This window comes from Ictalurus furcatus, chromosome 23 (genome assembly GCF_023375685.1).
Source record: "Ictalurus furcatus strain D&B chromosome 23, Billie_1.0, whole genome shotgun sequence".
Lineage (NCBI taxonomy): Eukaryota > Metazoa > Chordata > Actinopteri > Siluriformes > Ictaluridae > Ictalurus > Ictalurus furcatus.
In genome coordinates, this window is record NC_071277.1 from 15,218,260 (window position 1) to 15,242,355 (window position 24,096).

The 24,096-nt window shown below is 38.0% G+C and overlaps 1 protein-coding gene across 1 annotated transcript in view; it reads left to right on the plus strand.

Annotated features, from left to right (window-relative positions):
* Window positions 1-24,096, plus strand: part of LOC128599404 (regulating synaptic membrane exocytosis protein 2-like) — a 98,705-nt gene that overhangs the window by 29,122 nt on the left and 45,487 nt on the right. The window contains exons 4-5 of the mRNA XM_053610941.1: window positions 6,920-7,130; window positions 21,111-21,358. Coding sequence (XP_053466916.1) covers window positions 6,920-7,130; window positions 21,111-21,358 — 459 coding nt within the window. The remainder of the gene's footprint in view (window positions 1-6,919; window positions 7,131-21,110; window positions 21,359-24,096) is intronic.

The window sequence follows — 24,096 nt, forward strand, 5'->3', positions numbered from 1 at the left end:
TGAGTCACTATCAGTATCATCTTACACCTAATTTTCTTACAGTACATCTTCTCAAAAAAGCCCATAATTCTGTGACCTTAGTATTATAAAGTTCTCTCTCAAATTCATTCTTAACCCAGATAGAACCTTATAATAATAGAAGACACTTATGAACCCGTCACTCATGGTCTCAGTATCAGACGGCTGGTTTATGTTTCTCCAGACTCCTCTAAGGTGTATGTATGTGTGTGTGTGTCTGTGTGTGTGTGTGTGTGTGTGTGTGTGTGTGTGTGTGTGTGTGTGTCTGTGTTGAGACAGAAAGCAGCATATGGTTACATTTGGGCCGTGTGTCACAGCTGCTCTTACTGCTATCTGACCCGGCTTGGTGGCACTGCACACTGGTACTGCCCGCTGGCTTGCCACTGGAAGCCCTCCAGGTCTGTGATGCTCGTATCCCCGCTGTTTACTGACCAGGATGTCCAGAGTCATTCTGGGGTCAGGGGAGAAGAGGCAGATTGGTTTTAGCCTGATGGGTGTGGACACGTATCCAAATATCTGAGTCCAACAACAGTGTTTCATTCGTTTTTCAGACTTTCCTGTGTTTCCGCTGACATTCCTTTTAGAAAACTTCAACATATCAACAGTTATGCCCATATAAACCATAAAAGCCACTGTGTAAATTGTTACCATAGAAACAATAATATATAAGAAAAGGTGCGTTAAGATTAAGATTTGCCTTTGCAGTCAGAATGACTATCTGAGCTGTTATAGAAAATGAATCTAGCACATTCTGACCAATCAGAATCAAGAATTCAGCAGTGTTGTGGTCTAAGCTGTACTAATCGCTGCTAAGCTTCAGTTGTCTAAATATGTTAGCGTTCACTGTGTTGCGTGTGCTGGATGTCCTTGATTAAAAGACAGAACATGACATGAAATGATGACAGAACAGTGTTCGAACAGTTTGCTCTCTTATGGCACGTGTTGAAGACATATGCATGCATGGCAGAAACAGTATTACGTTGACTTGTTTTGATGAAATATGTTTTTCTGTATTTTGGCAATGGTGAAAACCTAGAGAAGCAGTCAGTCAGGGTAGTAGATATTGTGTGACAGTCTTGAAGATGACTCATCTGATGGGTTTCATCTGCTCCAGCTTTTTGAACAGGGTTGGATTCAAATCTATCAAATCTGTCCTGAAGCATACACACGTTCAAGATCATCACTGACCATGAAATAGGTTTTCAGTGATGGTTAAGCAGTACCGTGGTGAGCTGATAACATGATCGAACTAGGAATGTGTGGAAACCGATATTGGTACTGGGTATCGGTACAGTACTGTGCTCATTGTACGTTGTTGCGCTAAGGACATATGAAATGACTGTGATGAAAGCGAATCAGACTACAAAATGTGCTCTGTGAAAATATCAAGAGGCGCTACTACTGCATCTTTGTACTATACAAGTAACCTGATGAATCTCAGTATGTGGGATTCATTAGCAGCAGCAGCAAAAAAGGTGAGTGAAAATAACAGCCCTTACTCAGAATGTTGTTTCTGATGATCAGCCAATATCTGTCACTGATAATGACAGATTCCTACACAATGAAAAACACTTCATTTACAAGTGCATTGAAGCATTTTTCTGACGTGAAGCAAAATATACTCTTCTTCACTCCATCCATGGTAACTAACTCTAGCTAGCTAATGCATTTCATTTAAAATCAACTAGCTTAGAACGAGCCTAGAAGCCGAAATGCACGAACATGCATGTGTGTGCTTTTCGTGACAAGCATGTAGACCAGGAAAATATAAACCAAGCTACGTAAAATGTATTTTGATGCCTTGCTTAAAACTAAACTAGTTCTTCATTTTGGTATATATGTATAAACAAGTACCAAATACACCTGTGCTCATATTCGAACCTGGTCTGATCAATCTGAATCGTAGCATCCCTAGGTCGAACTGTAACAAAAATAGTTGTGGTGAGAGTAGAAATGCTCTCTCTCCTGGTTAACACCCAAGTGTGTTCACATGTAAAGGGATAGCATTGCTCAATAATTCAGCCCTCTAATGAACGTTGAAGGCCAAACACGGGGGCCAAAACTGCGCTTATCGCCGTGTTGTGGAGTGCGGTGGAGGCTTTGGTTTCCACTGTGGTTGTGGTTGATTGAGGGGTGCCATACAAAATGCATAGATGCCATGTGCGTGTCTGATCCTCAAACTCTGACCCTTGACCTTAGAGCTCTGACACCCAACAGGTCATGACGAGTGCACACCAATATCGGGAAGAGTAGTTAGCGAATCAATGTCACTGCCTCCTGCATAGGTAGACCAATTTTTTAAAAAAAGAATTTTCTTAATAAAGCTGTATCAGATGCTCAGATCCAGTCTTTCTGCCTGGATGCTTTGCTGTAAACCATTAGTATTAACACATTAATAGTTTTATTAATATGCGTTCTTGTCATGCATTAGTTGCATGACGATACATCATTGCAGTAGCGAAAAAAATGAAAAGCACAAATCTTGACGGCAAAGATGAGACAACTTTTCAGTTAATTTTCCAGCCTTTTGTTGCCTCGTCCCAACTTTTTTGAGACGTGTTGCGGCCTTCAAATTCAAAATGACCTTTGTTTTTTTTTCTTAAAATGGTACAATCCCTCAGTTTAAACATTTGATATGTTTTCTATGTTCTATTGTGAATAACATATGGGTTTATGAGATTTGCAAATCACTGCATTCTGTTTTTATTTACATTTATTTGAATTTTACACAACTGTTTTGGAAGTGCGGTCGCGCATTCACACGGCTCTCTCACTTATCACCCATATTTGATGAGAAGAAACACCTACACACGTTTCTACTCATAGAATGTGATGTATCGAGTTATTCTTGTGCGGGAGGATGTGCGTATTTTTAGAACTACTCCTGACCATGTGTATGCAGAAACCCCTAGTGGTAGAAAAGTGCCATCGTTGGTAAAGCCATAAGTGACACTAATTGCTCACTATAGTGCTTTATAACTAAGGTGCAGACTGGTGACGCAGATGAAATGTGAAGTAAAATCCCATAAAATGCATAAATCGTCTAAAAACGGACTGGGATGACGCTTTGCTTGAGGATTTGGCACACAGCTTTGTGCAGGGAATGTGTTTTTAAGGAGCATAGGAACCTTTTGCTGAGAGTGATGAGTGACTCATCAGTTTATTTCGTTTGCTCAGTGCAGTTTTAGCTGATGTCTGCCACCAACGTACCCTACTTTTGGAGAGGCCAATATGTCCATTTTATACTAGGGTTTTAGCCACGGGCACATTTCATCAAGAAATTGGAGACAGGTCTGGCATTTCCCAACCAACTCTGAGTGGAATAATGACACATTTTGGACACATTCATATCATTCACACCACAATACATTACATTTCCAAATACGGAAATGCAGAAAAGACAGTACTGAGGGAATAACGTACAGTATAATGTCACTGCGCACCACCTATCACACCAGTTTTTAGGGATGTTGTGTACCATATACGGAGATTCGGGGGCATTTCTTTATGTGAATGTGTGCAGTCGTGCACAAACGGAGCGATTTGTTGAATGTGTTGGATTTAGCTGTGCATACACCCGTACGATAAATGTCGGCTTTCTAGTGCGTACTGACATGCTTTGCTAAAATGCTTTGATAAATGAAACACCTGGTCTGTGTCAAAATTAGACAGTAAATCAATTTGATTCCATTTTGTCTTGAAATGTAAACATAGCATAGAACATTTTCTTATCTGGATGGATTTACAGTTATTACCATTTTTTGGACTGATATGTGTGACTGATGTTTCCCTGCGATGCGCTGTTGTCCCATACAGGGTGTAATGCAGCCTTTTGTTCGCAGAATAGCTTCAGGATAGCAGTTGCTAAAGTATGAATGAATGTATAAATGTGTTTTCCCCCTCTTCTAACCAGTGCTGTTTTTTTACAATCACTGAATATGTTTTTTTTGTTTGTTTTTGCATTAGATTACTTCCTGCTTATTTTATAAAACATAACCATACAACAAAACCGAGCACACACAAGTCGGTGCAACACTCGCTATTTATCTCTCGACAGCAACAATCTTGTTGGCTAATTATTTTATATTACATACTGCTCATATTGGTAGATTTGTAGACTTCCAATCATATCTCATTTGGCACCGTTTTCCCAACCAGAAACTATGTTAGTTATCAATTAGTGTGTGCAGTGTGCCCTTTAGGGTCATGAATAGGAGATATACTATAAACAACGGCAGCCCATAGCACCCTGACCCAGTTATTATGCATTATGTTGGCTTTTTTATAATGCATTGTTTCAAGACACGTTTAAAGTATTGCTTTTCACCGTGGCTATATTGTTTGGCAGGAACTATGACGTCCTACCTCGAACATGAGAGGCCCTTTGTAACGTAGAGTGCATCGTTATGTTTCGCTGCCATGCGAGTGCAGCTTTTGCATGGCTTGCTGTGCTTTTAAATGGTGAACGCACTTGGTGTTAACTTACTGCTGGCCTTGAAATAGAAGCGCGCCTGCAATGACAAGGAACCTGAGAAAGTAGAATTAGGTTCAGCCACTACTTGGCATTAAAGCAAACACCTCCTACTAGTAAAAGAGTGGGTTTAATTTGAGGCAGTGTTGACTACCATAATCATCTTGTGCAAATTAAAGGCAGCTGAGGTTTTGGTTTTTTTTTTTTTACATCTGTGCACCATTTTCTAATATTTATATAGTGATGCATTCATTTATAGAGTGTATTGGGCCAATCATAACTGATATGAGTCCATATGGGTGTATAATTTTATTACATAAGTTATAATATACACTATATTATTGTTATGTGTGGTTGCATTTGTTATATATTTCTTTAGCACTATGTGTTTCTCCTTCTCTATGTCTGTCAGTTGTAGTAAAAGAGTTGTGGCTTCTGTTTTGGTCTCAGTAAAAGAGGTGTGGCTTCTGTTTTGGTCTCAGTAAAAGAGTTGTGGCCTCTGTTTTGGTCTCAGTAAAAGAGGTGTGGCCTCTGTGCATATCAATTATAATACCAGGGTTGTGGCTTCTATGTCTTTCAGTCTCAGTAAAGGAGGTGTGACCTGTGTGTCACTCTCAGTAAAGGAGACTGGCATCTATGTCAGTCTAAATGGTAAATGGCACACTTATATAGCGCTTTTTATCCAAAGCACTTTACACCGTGTCTCATTCACCCATTCACACACACCAATGGTAGCAGAGCTGCCACGCAAGGCACTAACTTGCCATCAGGAGCAACTTGGGGTTCAGTGTCTTGCCCAAGGACACTTCGGCATGTGGAGTCATGCGGGCCCAGGAATCGAACTGCCAACCCTACGATTAGTGGACAACCCGCTCTACCACCTGAGCCACAGCTGCTCAGTCTATGTGAATGGGGAAGTGGCCTCTGTGCCTGGCAGTCCTAGTGAAGGAGGCTCTGACCTTTATGTAATTTCTGGCATTTTCATTTATGTTGACAATGTGAACATGAAATACAGTTTCCTGAGATGCTTATAAACCATATGAAGGAGTCAAACATAAAATTTAAACACACCATATGACCAAAAGTATGTGGACTCCTGACCATCACATCCATATGTGGTTCTTCCCCAAACTGTTGCTGTAAAGTTGGAAGTACACAATTGTACAGGATGTCTTTGTACGCTGTAGCATTACAGTTTCCTTTCACTGGAACTAATGGGTCCAAACTTGTTCCAGCATGACAAACCCCCCGTGCACAAAATGAGCTCCATGAAGACATGGTTTGCCAGGGTTGGACTGGAAGATCTTGAGTGGCCTGCACAGAGCCCTGACCTCAAACCCACTGAACACCTTTGGGATGAACTGAAATGCAGACTACACCTCAGGCATCCTCACCCGATATCAGTGCCTGACCTCACAAATGCTTCTGTCGCTGGATAGAAAAATCCCCACAACCATGCTCTTAAATCTAGTGGAAAGCCTTCATAGAAGATTGGAGGTTATTACAACAGCAAATGAAGATTAAATCTGGAATGGGATGTTCAACAAGCTCATATGGGTGTCATGGTCAGGAAAAGAATCGCAATAAGTTTCGCCATCTTGGAATTGTTGAGATCACATGATCTCAATGTCAGCATAATGTCAACATTTTCAAAAAGCTACATTTTTGCTTAGAAACATGACCCAAAAATGTTTGGAGTACAGATTTGTAAAGAAGTTTGTTTTGTTTTGTTTTTTTGTCAAAAATGGTGCTTCAGTGAGGCTGGAAAGTCAAAACAGATAACAAAAGATGTGCGATTTCAAATGTACCTGTGTTAGTGTGGAGCAAGCCTCAGTGAAAAAGGATGACCGCTGTGACTAGTCACGGTCCCAGTATTTACTTAGATTTCTCTTAATAAACTATCTTATATAAATTAAAATAATAGTAGAATATTATTCTGCAGTATTGTTATTCATATTATCAATACGACAATCACAATCATGTATGCATGCACGCAATGTAGCCACTCTCTAGCACTCTATCTTGTGGTCTCTCAAAGGATTTTTAAAAAAGGATTTTCTTCTTGCAACCGGTACCAAAAAATATACTTTAAATTTTGCAGTACAATTATATTGAAAGGAATGGATGGAAAGTTACACACCAATGGATTAGCATTGTGTTGGGAGTGTCCATTTGTATGAAACATAATAAAAGTAGGATTTTCAGATAGGGTTCTTGGAATAATAAATATAAACTGAGTTAAATTTTGCACTGCATGTTATATTATATCTCAAGGTATAACCTTCAGGATATACTGTATGTATATTATTATTATTATTATTATTATTATTATTATTATTATTATTATGTACTCCTTAAAAAAATTGATAGCACATCTGTTTGGTTTTCTGTTGGTGTATTCTCACATGCTACCTTGCATTTCCCCTGTAGGAAGCTGCACCAGCAGTTCGAGTCGTATAAGGACCAGGTGAAGAAGATGGCGGAGGAGTCTCAGACCACTCCAGAGCAGAAAAGCGAGGCTCCCATCTGCGGAATTTGCCACAAGACCAAGTTTGCTGATGGCTGCGGTCACCTCTGTTCATATTGCCAAACCAAGTTCTGCGCCCGCTGTGGGGGAAGAGTGTCTCTCCGCTCCAACAAGGTACGAGCACAATTAAGCTGTAGTATACAACAGCTGTAGGCATACATTGTGTCTAAAAGTCTACACACCCCTGTTAAAATGGCAGGGTTTTTTTTTTTTTTTTTTTTTTACAATAAAGGCAGAAAAGGTTCTGACATGATTTATGTTGGTTTCATGTTTTTGACATCACAAAAACCTGCCATTTTAACTTGGATGTGTAGACATTTTATATCTACTGTATGTATATGCGCTGAAAAATTGACCTGTAAATTTACGCATACTTGCTGGCTGCATATTACATATTGCTTTATGTAAGAAGGTATTGCAGCACAATGACTATTGTAAGATGGCAAAACTTGGTATAAGGTTATGTAAATATTACAAGATGTCCCCAAGGTAAGGTGTATCTCCTTTTAGGCTGGGGATTTTTATGTCATGCTGGCAACCTTGAATTATGTCAAAAGAAAATTGCTTTCTTATTTGGATATTTGTTGATTTCTGTGAAGTCATTAGTAGGATTTTCATCCAACTGTGTTAATGCAAACATCAAGAAGGTTAAAGACGTTAAAAACTTCAAGTAAATTTAAAGTAAATTGACATTCCTTTCTTTGGCTGTGTGTGTGTGTGTGTCCAACTAGTACACTTTTGGTTATATAATCTTGTTGCACTCTCTTTAAAATATTCTCATTAAAGCACCAAATATATAATATATACAGTTTTAACTTTCCTATTTTTTTGTAAATGGCTTCAAATTCCTGAATCATTTGAATGCAGACATAATCTAAAAATCTTCCATGTGTCTTTTGCAACAGATATGCATAACTGAATAAGACACACTAAAATCTGAAACAAAATCTGGTCCAGACTTTTTAATTGGCTGGCCGAATGAAATCCAAATAGTGGAAGGAAAGTGTGTGCACTTCGTATAATGGCCACCAGGGGGCAACAACGTCTTTTTCTCTTACATACTGTATGTGAACAGGACCAATGGTCCTGTACAAGCTTGTTTTTGTCGATATTGAAACAGTTTACTATAAATTATAGGAATGAACACCTTGAAACACACAAGAATGTGTCTTAATGTTACTCACAATCCTTCCCCCTTTGTTTTCTCTCCTTTTCTCTCCTTTTTTTGGAAACTCTACAGGAGGACAAAGTGGTTAGCACCTTTTCTTTCCCTTTCAGTACAACATTTGTTCCTGTCAGTAGATTGTGACGCATTTATTCGAGAGTCTATGTCCCTGGGTTCGGGCCATAGAGAGAGGTTCCATGGCTAATGAATAACGCAGACAGTGAATGAAATCTAGTATCAGTTAGCATTATCTGACGCTAACTGGGGCCACTGATTATTCATTGTCGCCTTATATCGACAAACCTAGCCCAAAATTGCTAATAGTTAATCACATACCTTCATGGAGAAAGTTGAATTTTAGCCAGAGACCTTCTCAATGTTACATTTGCTTCATTTCTTCATTTCCATATCAGACTCATTCAGTTGCTGTACTCACAAATAGCATCTTTACTTCCATTTAATGATTTTGGTCTTTAAAATGGGACAGATGTTTGCCTCTCTATTTAAGACCAAATAGTATTAGGAATTGGTGCCATGAACAAGAACCTTCAATGTAAAATTAGCATTATTAGTTGCTAATACTACATATTAGCATTATTAAGTCAGGTTGGCATTTACAGTTTATTACTGTTTAATACTTCTTTTTAACTAAACCTCAGTTCTTAGCTAATGTTCTTAATATTTGGTAAAGTATTTAAAGTTAGACAAAGATTAGTTTTGCAGTTTGGTTTGTAATTTGTCGAAATTTGAACGCTGTTGTTTTTGTTTGTATGCTGCTAAGATAGCTTGAGACATCTGTCACGTTAGCTTTAGCTTACATCATCATGTTACTTGATAATTGATTGTTTTAAAGTGTTGTATTTTTACATGAAGGTTGTGCTTTTATACAATATATGTGGTTTTATCTAATTTTGTTAGTATATTTCAAAAGTTGATCAAGGCTTGTTTTATGATCATTTCTGTTCTTTGGCTGCATTCACGCCATGTCAAATAACAGTCAATTATATGAATTATTACTCAGAAATATTTCAAGATAACTGCTTAACTACATTTTACTGTTGAATCCGCCTCCAATTTGAGTGTTTTTCCGGATGACGTGGCAGTCAGGTGGTACAAGTCGGAGCGTTCAGAAAATTCCTAGTTTACAAGTTGTAATTACGAGTTCTACAAGGACGTGAGCACTTTTTACAAGTCGGAATCTCATAATTACGGTAATTACGACCTGGCGTGAAGGCAGCTTTTTACATTAGCCCACATTCCACTACTTTGCATACGTTTATGACATATCGACAATGCAGGTTTGTTTTATTTACAGTATATAGCTACATTACCTGTGGTATTCAAAAAAATGTCTAATGTTGTAACAAAGTGAATATAGTGAAAATGATTTGACCATAAAATGAGTTACAACCGATTTTATCAGGGTAGACCCTCATCTGTCCAAAGATTAATCCCTGCTAATGTGTCTGTGTGTTTGTTTGCGTGTGCGGGAGATAGGATGTTGATGTATGAATGTAGTTAGCAGCAGGGGCTAATGCGGGATTTAGGTGTCCTATTTCTATGGTAGAAAATCCATATTGATTAAGTTGGCCAGTCTTACCAGATCATAGCAGTAAGGTGATACTGAATATGTATGCATTACTTTACTGCTATAGCATAATCGTGGATTATCGTACTTCACTGTATTAATGTAATGTCATGTCATGTCTTATCAAGTTTATGTTTAAACAAGCATGTCTCAGAGAGCATTACATTCAAAGTGGCAAAACCGCCTGCATTTGACACTTCATTACAACAAGAAATTTGAATTTAGTAAGAGACTCCCCTCCAGGTAGATTGCAAATGCAACAATTCAATGACAAAAGAGTAATTTAAATGTACTTATTATACAGTAGAATGATGCAACAGCACAAAGTCAATGTACATAGAGGACATCACAGTGTGTGGACAATAAAACAGAGAGTGTCTTGTATTTAAGGCAACAAAATTGTTGGCTAACATTTTTACTATAAGCAGTTTGGTTATTGTCTTTATTTTCTCTTTAACTGCAAGGTGTTGTGCTAGTTATATGGTGACTTTGCACAAAACTTTATTTCACTCGGTTTTGTCAGTGATTCCACATTCCAGCGTTCTTGATTCTGAAAAGATTGTCTGTCATCCATGCATGCTAATTAATCCGCCTAGTAAAAATAATTTTATTAACATCGGATTGTGCTTCAGCCAATGTGTGTAGTGCGATAGGTGGTCGCAATCGAAAGTGTGTGTTATACAGGGTGTCCCAAAAGTCTCCATACTTAGGGGACTATGTTTGCCAGCACTACATCGGTTGTGCCTTCGTCAGTGGATGTTCAAGAACGTCCTGTTCTTGATTGGTCCAATCTTTTTGAATTTGTTAATAAGTTTGGCAGCAGTGTCGCGTGTGATGTGCTCGCCATGTTTCCTATAAAGTCCATCGCAACCTTGCGACAGCTTCCCGATCCAGCCATGAGAATGATTTCAATACGTTCTTTTTTTGTCAAAGGCGTTCTTAAAGGCTATCTAAAAAAAAAATAAAATAATATAAACTAAGTATGAGTTTTTTGCTAAATAGTGTTAACTTGTTAACCCCTATGGATGGAGAGCATGTAATTACAGCATTGAGCCACCACCGTGAATTGCATTAAGTTTGGACTATATATTTACATTTACATTTATTCATTTAGCAGACGCTTTTATCCAAAGCCTATATACTGTACGAAATGAAGTCAGAAAGGAGTGGATTTTATTTATTTATTTATTTATTTATTTATTTATTTATTTAGTTGAACCTACTTGTCTTCTAGGTAATTACAACAACAACAAAAAAGACTAAAATCCCTGACATTAAATCTGCTTGTCCCATCGACTTTGGCTACTGATTTGTCCACCCCAACACTATCAGCCACGCCAACAACATCTGTTCAGTTGAATGGTATATAATAGTAATGCTCTGCTCTTTTTGTGACTTGTTTCCGTGCTCTGTTCACTGTTTGCAAGTGCTCATTAGTTGTTTAACTGCTAGTCTGGGCTCGCTGTTGTTGCTCATGTCTGGGGTCGTCTTTAGTTCTCGAGTATCTTGAGTGTCATGGTAGCTCTCTCTCTCTCTCTGTGTGTGTGTGTGTGTGTGTGTGTTGAATCGAGGAATAAGCTCAGCGAAACAGGTCATGAACTGTCTTCCTGGACAGTGCTGGATGACAGTGCTTGTCCATTCAGTTCTGTGTCCACTTGACACAATGTCAAAATTGAGGTCTAATTAGAAAGAAAGAAAAATATGAATGAATGAGATGAATGGCCTGGGTTATATATTGTCCTAAACACTTGGATGAGTCATGGAGTGTGATAGTAGCAGGTATGAAGGACCTCTTTTAACACTTCTTACTTTATTTACTGAATTAATTCATTAATGTGTTCACTTTTATCAGTCACCATAACACTAAATACATACAGCATAATGATTACAGTCTTATTACTGTGTTACTGTGAGTTACCCTTCAGAGCAATTACAATAGTATATTCAGCAGGCCTTAAGGGTATTTTCAATGTTACTTTCCTGGACTGTGTATGTATCTGCATGCTGGATGTTTTTCTCAGACTCAGTAATGTGTAAATGGAACAGATATAATTTTATACATTCCCAAAATAGCGTCTCTTATGAAATATGCTGTGCCTGAGTATTTTTGTCTATTCCAAGCCCCGCCCATCTGTACCCTTGGATTATGGGATTGCTTGCTGTACTCGTCTAGTGTTTGGTCTAGTGTTTGATAAATACACCACTTTCAGACAGGCTAATCTTTCTGGTGTACTACTTAGCGTAGAAGGGTACAGTTTCAGTCTCAGTGTTAGAGATGCTCACACACAGACGTTGCCTCGTGTTGTTTCCCCAGAGCTCAGCTTCACTTTGTTAACGTATTCCCCGGGCGCCATGTTTAACAGCTAAGCTTGCTGCACTAGACACCTGTAAATATTGATGCCGTCTCGGACAACACGATCTCTTTCACCATGACTATCGCTGTCGGGGGGGTGTCAGCGAAAATGCTGATGGAAAAAAGAACGGGTTTCAACACACTGTTTTCACTGATGTGTAAGCTTTCAGCATGAAACAGCACAGATTAACGGGTTATTCTCAGGTGTATTGTATTACAGGAAGTGCAGTCACTGCTAACATGAAAATAATAGCAGGTGGAGAGAAAAACTGAATTTTACCACAAACACAGTAGCAAGTTTAGGTAGATGAGATGCCAGGGTTTTTTCTTCTTCTCAGTTGTGCACCAAGCAGCAGTAAAAAAAAAACAACAACAATGAGGCAAAATCCAATGTGAATACTAGTTAATAATTAGCAGCTCCTCCATTTTTTCTTTCTTTCTTTCTTTCTTTTTTTTACCAAGCACAGAGACCAAAGTCCCACCCACTGGGTTTCTATTATCCCACAAGACTGAGAATTCACCTGTAACATCGCAGCAATGGGACAAAAATCGTAAATGCTTCAGCTAAATTGCAAATATGTTGTTGAAACTATGTGAAACTATATATGTAATTGAAACTACCCACTTGACCTTATATGGTCATCCAAGACCTTTAACTCTTACTGCATGCGGTTGCTATATGCCAACAAATAATTCATCTCCAATTTTTCATAGGCAACATTACAAAACTACTATTTTCCTATGTAACTGGAAAAAGGGGGCTTTAACTTTAACGTAACAAAAAAAATGCCATGTCACATGATCAGGAAGTTTCTTTTCTGCAATCACATGGCATGGTGAAGGTCATCATCGAAAACTGTTATAAATTTTTCTAAATTTTTATAAAATTTAGGCAAAACTACTTAAAGTTTATTATTTACTTAAATTGCGATATGTAGTAAACTACTTAAACTACATATGGCAACAACATGCGATAATGGAACTGTGGTATGTGCATTCAAGCATTGAAACAGGCCTACACAGCAAAAAAAAAAACAAACAACAAAAAACACTAGGCTTCTCTAATAGTATATTTACATTTTTTCACATTCAAAATAAGAAAAAAAAACCTGTTGTAATTTCAGACATGTTGCACTTGTACCTTATTTCCTAAATTTTATGTTTCAAGAGAAAGAATTAGGAATTCAAGAGAAAGAATTAAAAAGATACTTCACCCCAAACATGTTTGGATCTATTTTTTTGTGTGTATTTTGAGTGAGTAAATCCATTCACATACTTTTACAACTGTAATTCCTTTCTGGAAGATATGTTATTGTTGACTATATGATACTTTCCATTGGCCATTGTTGCCATATGGCAACAATTTACCAAATACCCCCCCCAACCCCCCCGTAAAAATAAATGAATAACTAAATAATAATAAGTCTTATAATTCCTTATATAATTTTATTACTTTAACTAATTCAAGTAATAAAAACATTTTTGTATGTAAATATAATAATTCATGTAGTAGAGGGTTAAATGTTGATGTTGGTTAATTAGCATTGAAGTGTGAAGATGTTAGCAAGCAACTAGCATCCACAGCACAATTAGCAGTGGTGAATTCATGTCTACAGTCTCAAATCAACACATATAATGCTGAATTTCAGTGTTTCATTTAGAATTTTGCAGTTCCTAATCTACTGGTTTAATTACTGTTGAATGAACATGTACAGTGTTGATTTAACATTTACAACCACTTATTTCACTGAATAATTTGCTTCAATTTGCTCTGGAAGCCTATTTAAACATTAAGTAAACATGCAGCCTTGCTAAGATATCTTCATCGAGACACTTTTTCCTTTTCCTTCATTATTGTTTATAATGTAAAAGACACAAGAACCAGACTCAAATGTTTTTTTGTTTGTTTCCACAGAAGTCAACAATTTCACAGACTTTTCAACATTTCAGAAAGTAAACTGCATCAGTGTGTTAAAATTAATGATATGAACTCACTCTAAACATAGACCCACATTAAATGTTAAATGATGTTCCAGGCAGCATTAACTTATTCATGTCCAAATTTTACCTTGTGATAGTATGGACATGGATGTGCTGAAAATTAATGCAGGTTCCACAAGATTTCCACAACTTTTTTTTTTTTAAAGAAATGTGGCTCTCACAACTTTACTTAGTGGTGGAATCTTAACCATTACAGTCAAGATAAAGTGGTGCTCATGATGATAGTAGTATATTAAATTAAATGGATTTGAATGGATTAAAAAAAAATTATTCCATCCATCCATCTATTCATCCTACACAGGGTTGCAAGGAGCCTGGAGCCTAATAGAAGTCGACCGATGGTGGAATTTACCGATAGCGATAACTAAGTTGGGCGGTACCTACTGATAACCGATAGTTTTAAAAATTGATACTGAATGAAAACACAACACTCAAAGTAAAATACTGCTGAACTTTATCACAGCAATAAACAGTACTGACTGTACCAAAAAAATGTACTGTACTTTTGTAAACTCTATAAATATATAAATACCAATATATTAACTATTTGTAAATATTAAAGTAAATAAAAGATATACATCCACTGAACCAAACTGAGTGAAAAAGTAACACTACAAATAACAATTAAAAATAAAGACATCCAAAATGAATCAAAAATCACTTCAGTGTTAAAAAAAAACCCCACTTTGTCATTGATAGTTTTTATTTCACCTCTAGAGGCCGCTCTCATACTGTATAACAACAGCGGACTCTTCTCAGCAACTCCCGCACGGACGCAACTGGGAAAAACTATCGGTGTGGATTTTTGCTGATAACCGATAGTTCCAGCAATTGTTTATCGGTGCCGATAAACCGTTCAATCGGTCGACCTCTAGACCCTATCCCAGGGAACTTGGGGAACAAGGCAGGAGACACCCTGGATGGGTTGCCATTGCAGGCACAATTGCACACATTTATACATCCATTCACACACTACGGACAATTTAGAGATGCCAATCAGCCTACAATGTATGTCTTTGTGCTGGGGGAGAAAACTGTACCAGGAGGAAACCCCCGAAGCATGTAGAGTACATGCAAACTCGAACACCCAATCCTGGAGGCGCAAGACAAACATGCTAACCACTAATCCACCGTAATCCCCCCCCTCCCCCCAAAAAAAAGTATATTCATGATATTTAAATATAATATATAACAAAATAAACTCACTCAGGTAAACCTCAAAAGTAGGAACTTGTTGCAATTACTTTCTGGAAACATAAGAGAGCAAATTCTTCCAAATAATAGTGAATATCTCTGAAACTATATAGATATTATGGTGAGTAATTCTATTTCTACAAAGATGATGTAAATGTTTTTAGGATAATGAATATAAATGTACAAAGATAAAGATATTTAAAGACAAAGGTCTAAAAAAAAAAAAACCCACTAAATTGGAGTTTATGTTTTTAGTGTCCAGTTGCAACTTGCTCAGTTATTATGGTTATAAATAAATAAAGTCATATTAGTAGAGTAAATAGCTTGGAAGATTGAACTTACAATCTATAAACTATATTGGAGCTTCTCTGGGGACTTATAACCTCCTCGCCTAGCAACAAATGGTTCAGTCTGCACCTCACAGACATGGCCCGTAAAAGTGTTTGGTATAATATCTATGTGATTTTTTTTAAACAGTGGACCTTTTTGTGTGTTGCAATAATGTAACAGAATAAATCCTAGCCAGATGTTATCGGAGGAAAACAACAGATGTGAATTGTGTTCCATCTGAAAGGAGCGATAAGCAGTTAATCAGTTCTCAAAGAAAGAAAGAAAGAAAGAAAGATTTGAAAAAGAAAAGAAACCAAAAACAAAAGAGATCTTTCTTAGAGGTCTTTTTATTTTATTTATTTATTTATTTATTTATTTTTGACTGTGTCTGAGTCTGGTGTGGGTCAGTAGGAAGCCAGCCATATGATACCTATGACATCTCACTCAGCGCTGCATCAATATTTCACTACATCTTTGCGGTTAGCTCTTCTGCTTTGTGCTTCATACTGTCTGGTCATATAAGATGACATTCATCATATCACTAACACCATGGCAGTGTAGGATTCAAACCAACATATTTGTGAAATGTACGGGGGGGAAAGAGACCCAGCGAGGTAGACCAGGATTTGGGAATGATTTTCACTGTGTTGAATAGCTTAGTTATGCGTCTTCATATTAATGTTGCGTATAAATAGTGTTTTGTATTATTGTTACACATTGGAACTGATCAGTAAGTTTGGACAGAAACCTGAGAGAGGGGTTTCACTTTTCTTGACGGTGTGCACAAATGCAATGTGGGTGTTTGACCACCAGAGTGCGGTAGATGAATGAGAAACGCTCAGATGATAGTCGGTCTGTTAAAGCGAAATGGCACGTGGCACCTTAAAAAAATGCTTACCAACATTTTAGCGAAACAAATCATTTACATTAATTACAGATTCATGTGGATCATTTTACTGGTCAGTGAGTGGCCATGTAAACCCGACTGAAAATATGGATGGCTAACATAAGTGACTAAAACCCAGCGGTTGAGTAATTTCAGTGACCTTCAGTACATAGAAGTCAGCGTCGTGTGAAATGTGGCGGTCAACAACAGCTGTCAAGCAGCTAATTTCTGCATCATCGGCGACATCAACTATTAATGCGGTGCACAAGGTTTTTTCTTCCTAAAGGTTCCTGTAGAGAGCGAGAGAGAAAACGAGAGAGAGAGAGAGAGAGAGAGAGAGAGAGAGAGAGAGAGAGAGAGAGTATGTCTAGCTTTCCATTATAGCAGTCTATTTTTGGAATCAGGTTCACTGACTATGAAATGTGCAAACTCAGGAAGTGGTGGTTGTGCAATAGCGGAAGGGGGGAGAGGAGTGAACTGAAGAGGAGAGAAAAGATGAATTAGAATTAGTTATGCTGGCCAAGCAAGATGAATTTATGTGGAATTTGACTGAACACTGACATAGTACTGATAGTTATTTAGTCGTTCTCTCATTCATTCATTCATTCATTTATTTTCAGTAAGCACTTGATTACTGAATCTGGTCAGAATCACGGTAGATCCCAAGCCTATCCCGGGAATGCTAGGTGTGAGGCAGGAATACATCCTGGACAGGATGCTAGTCCATCACACGGCCCAATGCATACACATTCATACAGAAGGACAATTTAAGCATTTCCAGTGCACCTACCAGGATGTTTTGGGAGGTGGGAGGAAACTGGAGAGCCTAGAGGAAACCCACACAGATCCACACGGGGAGAACATGTGAAACATATGAATAGAATGTAACCCGAGCTTAGGATCAGGGAATAGGGACAAGGGACCCTGGAGCTGAGGGTACTCAATGCACACAAGTAATCACAATATATACAGAAATATATGTACTTTTGCATACAAGTCTAATAGCAATCGCATTTAAGTAAGAGGTTACTACTAAGCGCTATAAATGCTGTATAATCAGCAGCAGCAGAATGCGAGTCACAATATTCGCCTTAGTGATACTGACAACTAGGAATCCGATACAGTGCTCATGAACTGGCACTTGTACTCATACTTGTAAAAATGAATCGATACCAAAAACCTATACCACACAATGTAGTGTATGTACAGCACTCATCACTCAGACGTTGCCGCACAAAGAAACAGCAGCAGCAGAGCACAAAATGTCCGTGGTTTAGAGATTAACGACACAAATCAAAGCATAGCAGACTGCAAATCATCTGTCTCGCTGTACTGCTGTGTAACTAAAAATACTGGTATCGGTATCAGTATTGGTGAGTACTACAGCAAAAGTATCGGTACTCGTACTCGCTCTTAAAAATCTGGTATCGATGCATATCTACTGATAACGCAAAAGACGCCAATGTGCTAATGAGCTCTCTAAAAATATATATTTTTATCAAATTCTCTGAGATTTCAGTGGGTGTTTCAGTGATCAATTGAAGCGTTTCTGTGATGAGTAAAAACAGTTCATTTTAGTCAAATAAATGCAGTCCAGCTTTTAATGGTGAATGGCCCTCTCCCTTTTCCCATTGCCCTGCTCACCAGCAGCTAAACACATGACATGATACTCCACTCACAGAAACCCAACTGATCCTGTGTAATGTTATAACAGACTTGCGGCAATAAAATAATAAATATGTTTACACTAATTGAAAATGTACAATGGCGAAATGGAATGCCAGTGTACTGCGAGAAAGGGTCAAAGGTCCTTAAAGGTCAGGGTTTTATATTGTATATTGCAATGCATATTCAAATACAATCACAATACATAAGCACAGGCACTCTTTTCAGAAGTGATGCCATGACTGAAGAATGGTAATTTAGCATTAGATACTCATCACTGGACTCAAAGAGAGTCCCCGGTCCTGACTGGACTTCCTGGGCATGTTTAATTACCCCTGGAAGATAATGACTGAGGAGATGCACCAATCTGAGGGTAATTGCGATCAAGTCTTGGTAAATAGGTCAGAGCTGATGTGCCCGGTCATGGCAGGAGCTGAAAGAACAGGGCTGAATCCAGGACACAGTGGAGAGATTGGGCTAATGAAATCTAGGGAGGCTAGAGTGCCAGAAGTAGTAGATGACTTCTTTGTTGCCCTTTAGGAATGACCCTGCATTGGTGTTTGATAATCCAGAGTAGACTATAACTGCACAGATTACCATTATGTGTATGGCTGCTTAGCTTCTATGATTGCTGTGAGAAAAAATATACAATTAGAATAGAATTATAATAATGAAAAAAAAAAGTAGTGGACTAGTTCAACAAACAGACTTCATGTTAAAACCATAATGAACTTTTGTTTACTTTCACACTATCTGTTGTTACCCAGATGATGATGGATTCCCTTCTGAGTCTAGTTCGTCTCAAGGTTTCTTCCTCATTTCATCTTAGGGAGTTTTTCCTCGCCACCGTCACCACCAGCTCGCTTTTTTCCTGTGTCATTCCACTTTATTACACATAACTTTATTTATGGACTTTAATGTTGTGAATTCTTTATATTTCCAGATTTCTTGAGTTAATACTGATGTCTGGTGAAAATTTCATGTGAATAGCCTCACTGGAAATATATTTACTGAAAAAAAATATTACACCAAAATACTCTGCTCTCATGGATATCGAACGATTGCAAACAAAACACAGGTTTATCCAAAAAAAAAAAAAATGTCTTTGTTAAATATAGGAGTGCAACAGTTATCAAATCAGCCGATTTTGGTCAGGCCCAAATTTCAACCAGGCCATTTTTGGATTGATTGCTTATGTATGGGCCACATACACACTAGAGAGTGTACGGCACATTACAGCTTAGTGTTAGCTCTAATAAAGTGTTGCACAGCATTAATAGAAAATGCCGTGGCAAATGGAACCAAAGTATACACTAACACACTAATTTTGCTTTAGTTAATGGCTTTCGAATGAAACAACCGGGTTTGATGAAATGTTCATTATATTTGTGTGTGTAGTTGAAATAGCTACAACATGACAGCATAAACCCTAAATAAAAGGGTTATATAACTGCAAATTATATGATTTGAAGCTGATCATTTAATGTTTACATTAGTTGGTTTTCTGATGCATAAATTTGTACACGCTCAATATACAAACATTTTCCCAGATTCATGTGATTTTCATGAATACCAAATATCTTGTGTAAACACTTGTATGAAAGATTTACAAATAAATCAGTTCATATCTACATCTTCATACGTCTTTCTTCTCACTGGCAGGTCTTAAGGGAATACTTTAATGAAAGCTAATAAGAAAAACAAGATCACACAGACCCATGTTTGACTTCATTCACGAAATGCTTTGGTTCATTGTTAGCATTTCGGAGTGAAGCACGCCTCTGTTCATCTTCAAAGGAGGTCTCCTGGTGTCTCTCACATCGGCCAGACTGGCTTATTTTTGCCAAAATGATAGGAACAGTCTGCTGTACCATATGCCACCTCTCTCTCTCTCTCTTTCTCTCTCTCTCTCTCACACACACACACACACACACACACATATTTACAGCAGATGCCTACGGAATTAGATAATCATGATATTCGTTGATTTTCACGTGATTTTTACACGATTAATTTATTTTTGTGAGTTTTAAACGATTCATTTATTTTCATGTGAATTTTACACGATTCATTTTCTTTCATTCGATTTTTACATGATTCATTGATTTTTACTGTGTTTTTACAGAATTAATTCATTTGAATGATGTTTTACGTACGATTCATATATTTTTACATGATTTTTACACGATTCATTTATTTTCACGCGAGTTTTGCATGATTCGTTTTTCAGGAGATTTTTAAATAACAAAAAATAAATAAATGCACCTTCACACGAGCTTTTCAGATACAATTCCTGAGGGGTTGATCAGACCAAATGGCAACTCTTGATGCCTTACTCAGTCATTACCTTCAGCGATTGCTCCTGCTGTCATTTGCTCACACTACAGTTGTTATCTTTCCATTTCCAAACATTTGACCCACAGTCCATGGTTTCATAACATTCATACGTTCATGAAAATGTATATATAGATAGTCAACCCTACTGACCTCACCACCACAAGCTTGCTGGTTTCTTGTTATTCTGACAGCTCATTGTGGGACTTAGCACTAATGATGCTATCCTGAAAAATGTTCTTAATCCTGATATATTGGCTCTGGTCTTACTTTTGAATTTGTACTGTTAGGCTAATGAGCTGTCTTTCCCACAACAGCAGTCTCAGCCTCATCCTCATTTTCAGTGAATAGAGGTCCAAAACCATGATTAGCAAAGTAGCTAGCTGCAGTGTGCAAACAGGTTCAAGAGTACAACAGAACTAAGCTTATTGGCTAATCAGCATTGTGCAGTCCCACAGCATTTAACACCTAATTACATTTTGTGTTGCTCACCTCATGGCTCTGCACTCTACAGCACTAATGTAGTGAAGACTAACGTAATATCCATGGCTAACACTTTTCACCTTTCTGTCTGTCAGGTAATGTGGGTATGTAACTTGTGCCGAAAACAACAAGAAATCCTCACAAAATCTGGAGCATGGTTCTACAGCGGCCCGGGCTCCACGATGCCTCCGGAGGTCACCGGGGTCATGCGCAGACGCCATGAGGAGGCCCCTCAAGAGAAGAAAGCCAAACTGCAGGATGCTTCATTATTATATCACAGCACCACAGTGGAGCGCAGCAGGGCCCCCAGTCTCCTTCGTCAACGCTCCCTTGACCCCGAAAGGTAAGGACCAAATTGGCATTGGAATTTGAAATACCCTTACTTATCCTTACTTATTGTCTGGCTCTAGTAAGCTTGAAAGATTTGACCCAGGTATTTACTTCAGTTGGTTAGAATTAATGGTGCATTGCATGATACGGCTCTATCAAAGCCCTGGTGTGTGGTTGAAAGCTTGCATTTGGATTAGTCAAATGTTTGAAGCATTTGGGTGAAATCTTAGGTTGCATTTACGAATGTTTTCATAGCCAAAAATTGGGGGTGGGGGTTGTGTTAGATGGGTGCTGGGCGAAAGACCAAAATGAAATCAGTTAACAGTCGCTGACTATCTCCGCACTATACTAGTAGCTATAATGTCATTGCTTGCTAAGTAAAATTATAGTCCCAAATGACTCTACCGTCTAGTGTAGGAATTTTAGAATAGTAGTATCATCTCAAATGGAACACTAACGTTTTTTTCTTGTTTTTTTTAAAACTGTAAGCCGTTTCGCAACCAATGGCAAATGACTTCAATCGCACATAATGGGAGAGTAAATAACAACCTATTCAGCCATACCTTTATACGAATTATTAAATTATTAAAATGTTGAAAAATAAATCACACAACGTGGGCTAATTTAATCCAGCATCCGCTACACAAGCAAAGCTGCGACTATTGAGTGTATGAAGTGTCCAACACTCCACACTTCATTTTTTTTTTTTTTCGGTTGAATAAATATATTCAGTGTGAACACACTATTCACACTATTTGTACTACAAAATGGCGTAGAATAGTGCGTAAATATGCGATTTGGGACGCAACTTATGCAAATGTTTGTAACTGGTTGATAAATTTGTTATCTGACACTTTACTGATGTAATGGAAAATAGAATTTGTCCTCCAGTGAAACGTATTTTGATCCAACAACGACGGGTAGCATCATTTAAACACTGAGCCGTGTACATCGAGCGAGACTGGTAGATTACACAACTGGTAGATTAAGCTTGCCTTAAAAAGAAACAAGCCAATGTGCTGTTTGAGATAAGATTAAGCCACCTTGTTGTTTTCTAATGAAAGTCTAGAAGTGAAATGCATGCATCAGTGAGCTAGCTTATATGATCCTGTGTCAGTGGCAATGAAGCAAACTAAATTAAAGTCGCTCTGGAAATGTGGTAGCTCCTGCTTGAGACAAATAAATGCTTAGAGGTATTTGTAACGAGCAGAAAGCTTAGATGTCAGTTAGGTGGTGTATTAGCAGAAGGAGCTTTGGGCGAGCATGTATGGTTAAAATGAGCTAGTAGCAACATAAACCAGAACAAAATAGGTTTGCATATCATCTAGTGGGAAATATTCTGTACTGTATGTAAACTGCTTGTTGTTGCTGTTTATATAAAATGTACAATAGTACAAAAGCTTTATAATTAGCATGTTGTATTGGCTTTCCTACACGTATGCTCGGTGCTTATAATTTGCTGCATAATGAGACTCCGCATCATGATCGTTAGTGCACTGGTGCATTTGTGTTCACTTGCGTTGGAGGGAAAAGAGTATTGAGGGAGGGCCTGAAACTTTCATTTTGTCCCCAGTTTCAATGAGATTTGACGCGATAGCCATATTTATTAGATATGAGAGAAGGTGTGTGAGGGGTGTGTGAAAGTATAACTCATAGTGGGATACTGGGATTATAATAAAATCGTAATATAAACAAAGTACAACTGAATAGTCATGAGACAACGTTGTGTTATTTTAATCATTCCTCTGGTTTTATGTCTTTCTCTGGTCTAGTACTTTCACATTTACAGCATTTGGCAGACACCTTACGTTTATCTCATTTACACAACTGAGCAGTCGAGGGCCTTGCTCAAGGGCCCAGTAGTGGCAGCTTGGCAATGCTGGGATTTGAACTCAGGATCTTCCAAACAGCAGTCCAACGTTTTAACCACTGAGATTCAGTTTTTTCAGTTTATGAGAACTATGATGGAAAGATACTTAGGTACCAATCAGAAGGGAAAAGATTTCTGAACATACAGTAAGTAACTTGTCGTCAATTTATTGTCATGATTTTGAGGTGGAGACGGATGCAAGTGCAGAAAGGTTTAATAATAATCAAAACAAAGACAAAAGAAGCTATAAACACGTGGCAAAAACACTAAGGCGAGAAATAAACATGACACAAGGACCAGAACAGAAACAACGGCAAAGTGGGACAATTAATGCAAGACAAAAGCGCAATGCAAACTGTGGCTATATATATATATATATATATATATACACACACAAACATAGTGCTCGTTAATTAGAACATGATTCAGGTGCAGGCGGTCATATGACTGTGATGTAGTGCAATGGCTGCTGGGAGTTTTTGACATATTTGGACAAGCAGACATTTGCTCCTGTTTGAATCAGTGCCTGTGGTTTGCCTCGAGGTTTGGTGTGTTGTGCATTTTTTTTCTGAGTGGTTATTTGAGTGTGGTTATTTGCCCATAGAACTACTTTTCACTGGATGTTTTTTGTTTTTTGCACCATACTGTGTAAACACTAGAGACTGTGTGAAAATCGCAGAAGATCAGCACTTTCTGTAATATTTAAACCAGTTTGTGTGCCACTATAACCACGACTGTTCGTCCACAGACTCGGTCAGAAACGGGACTCGCTTCCTGATCTGTTTATTCTGGAAGACTTGAAGACATTTTAACATGCATGTCTTCTCTTTGTAAAATGACAACTGCGGACCTCACACTCATCCATCCTAGAGCTCCCGCTC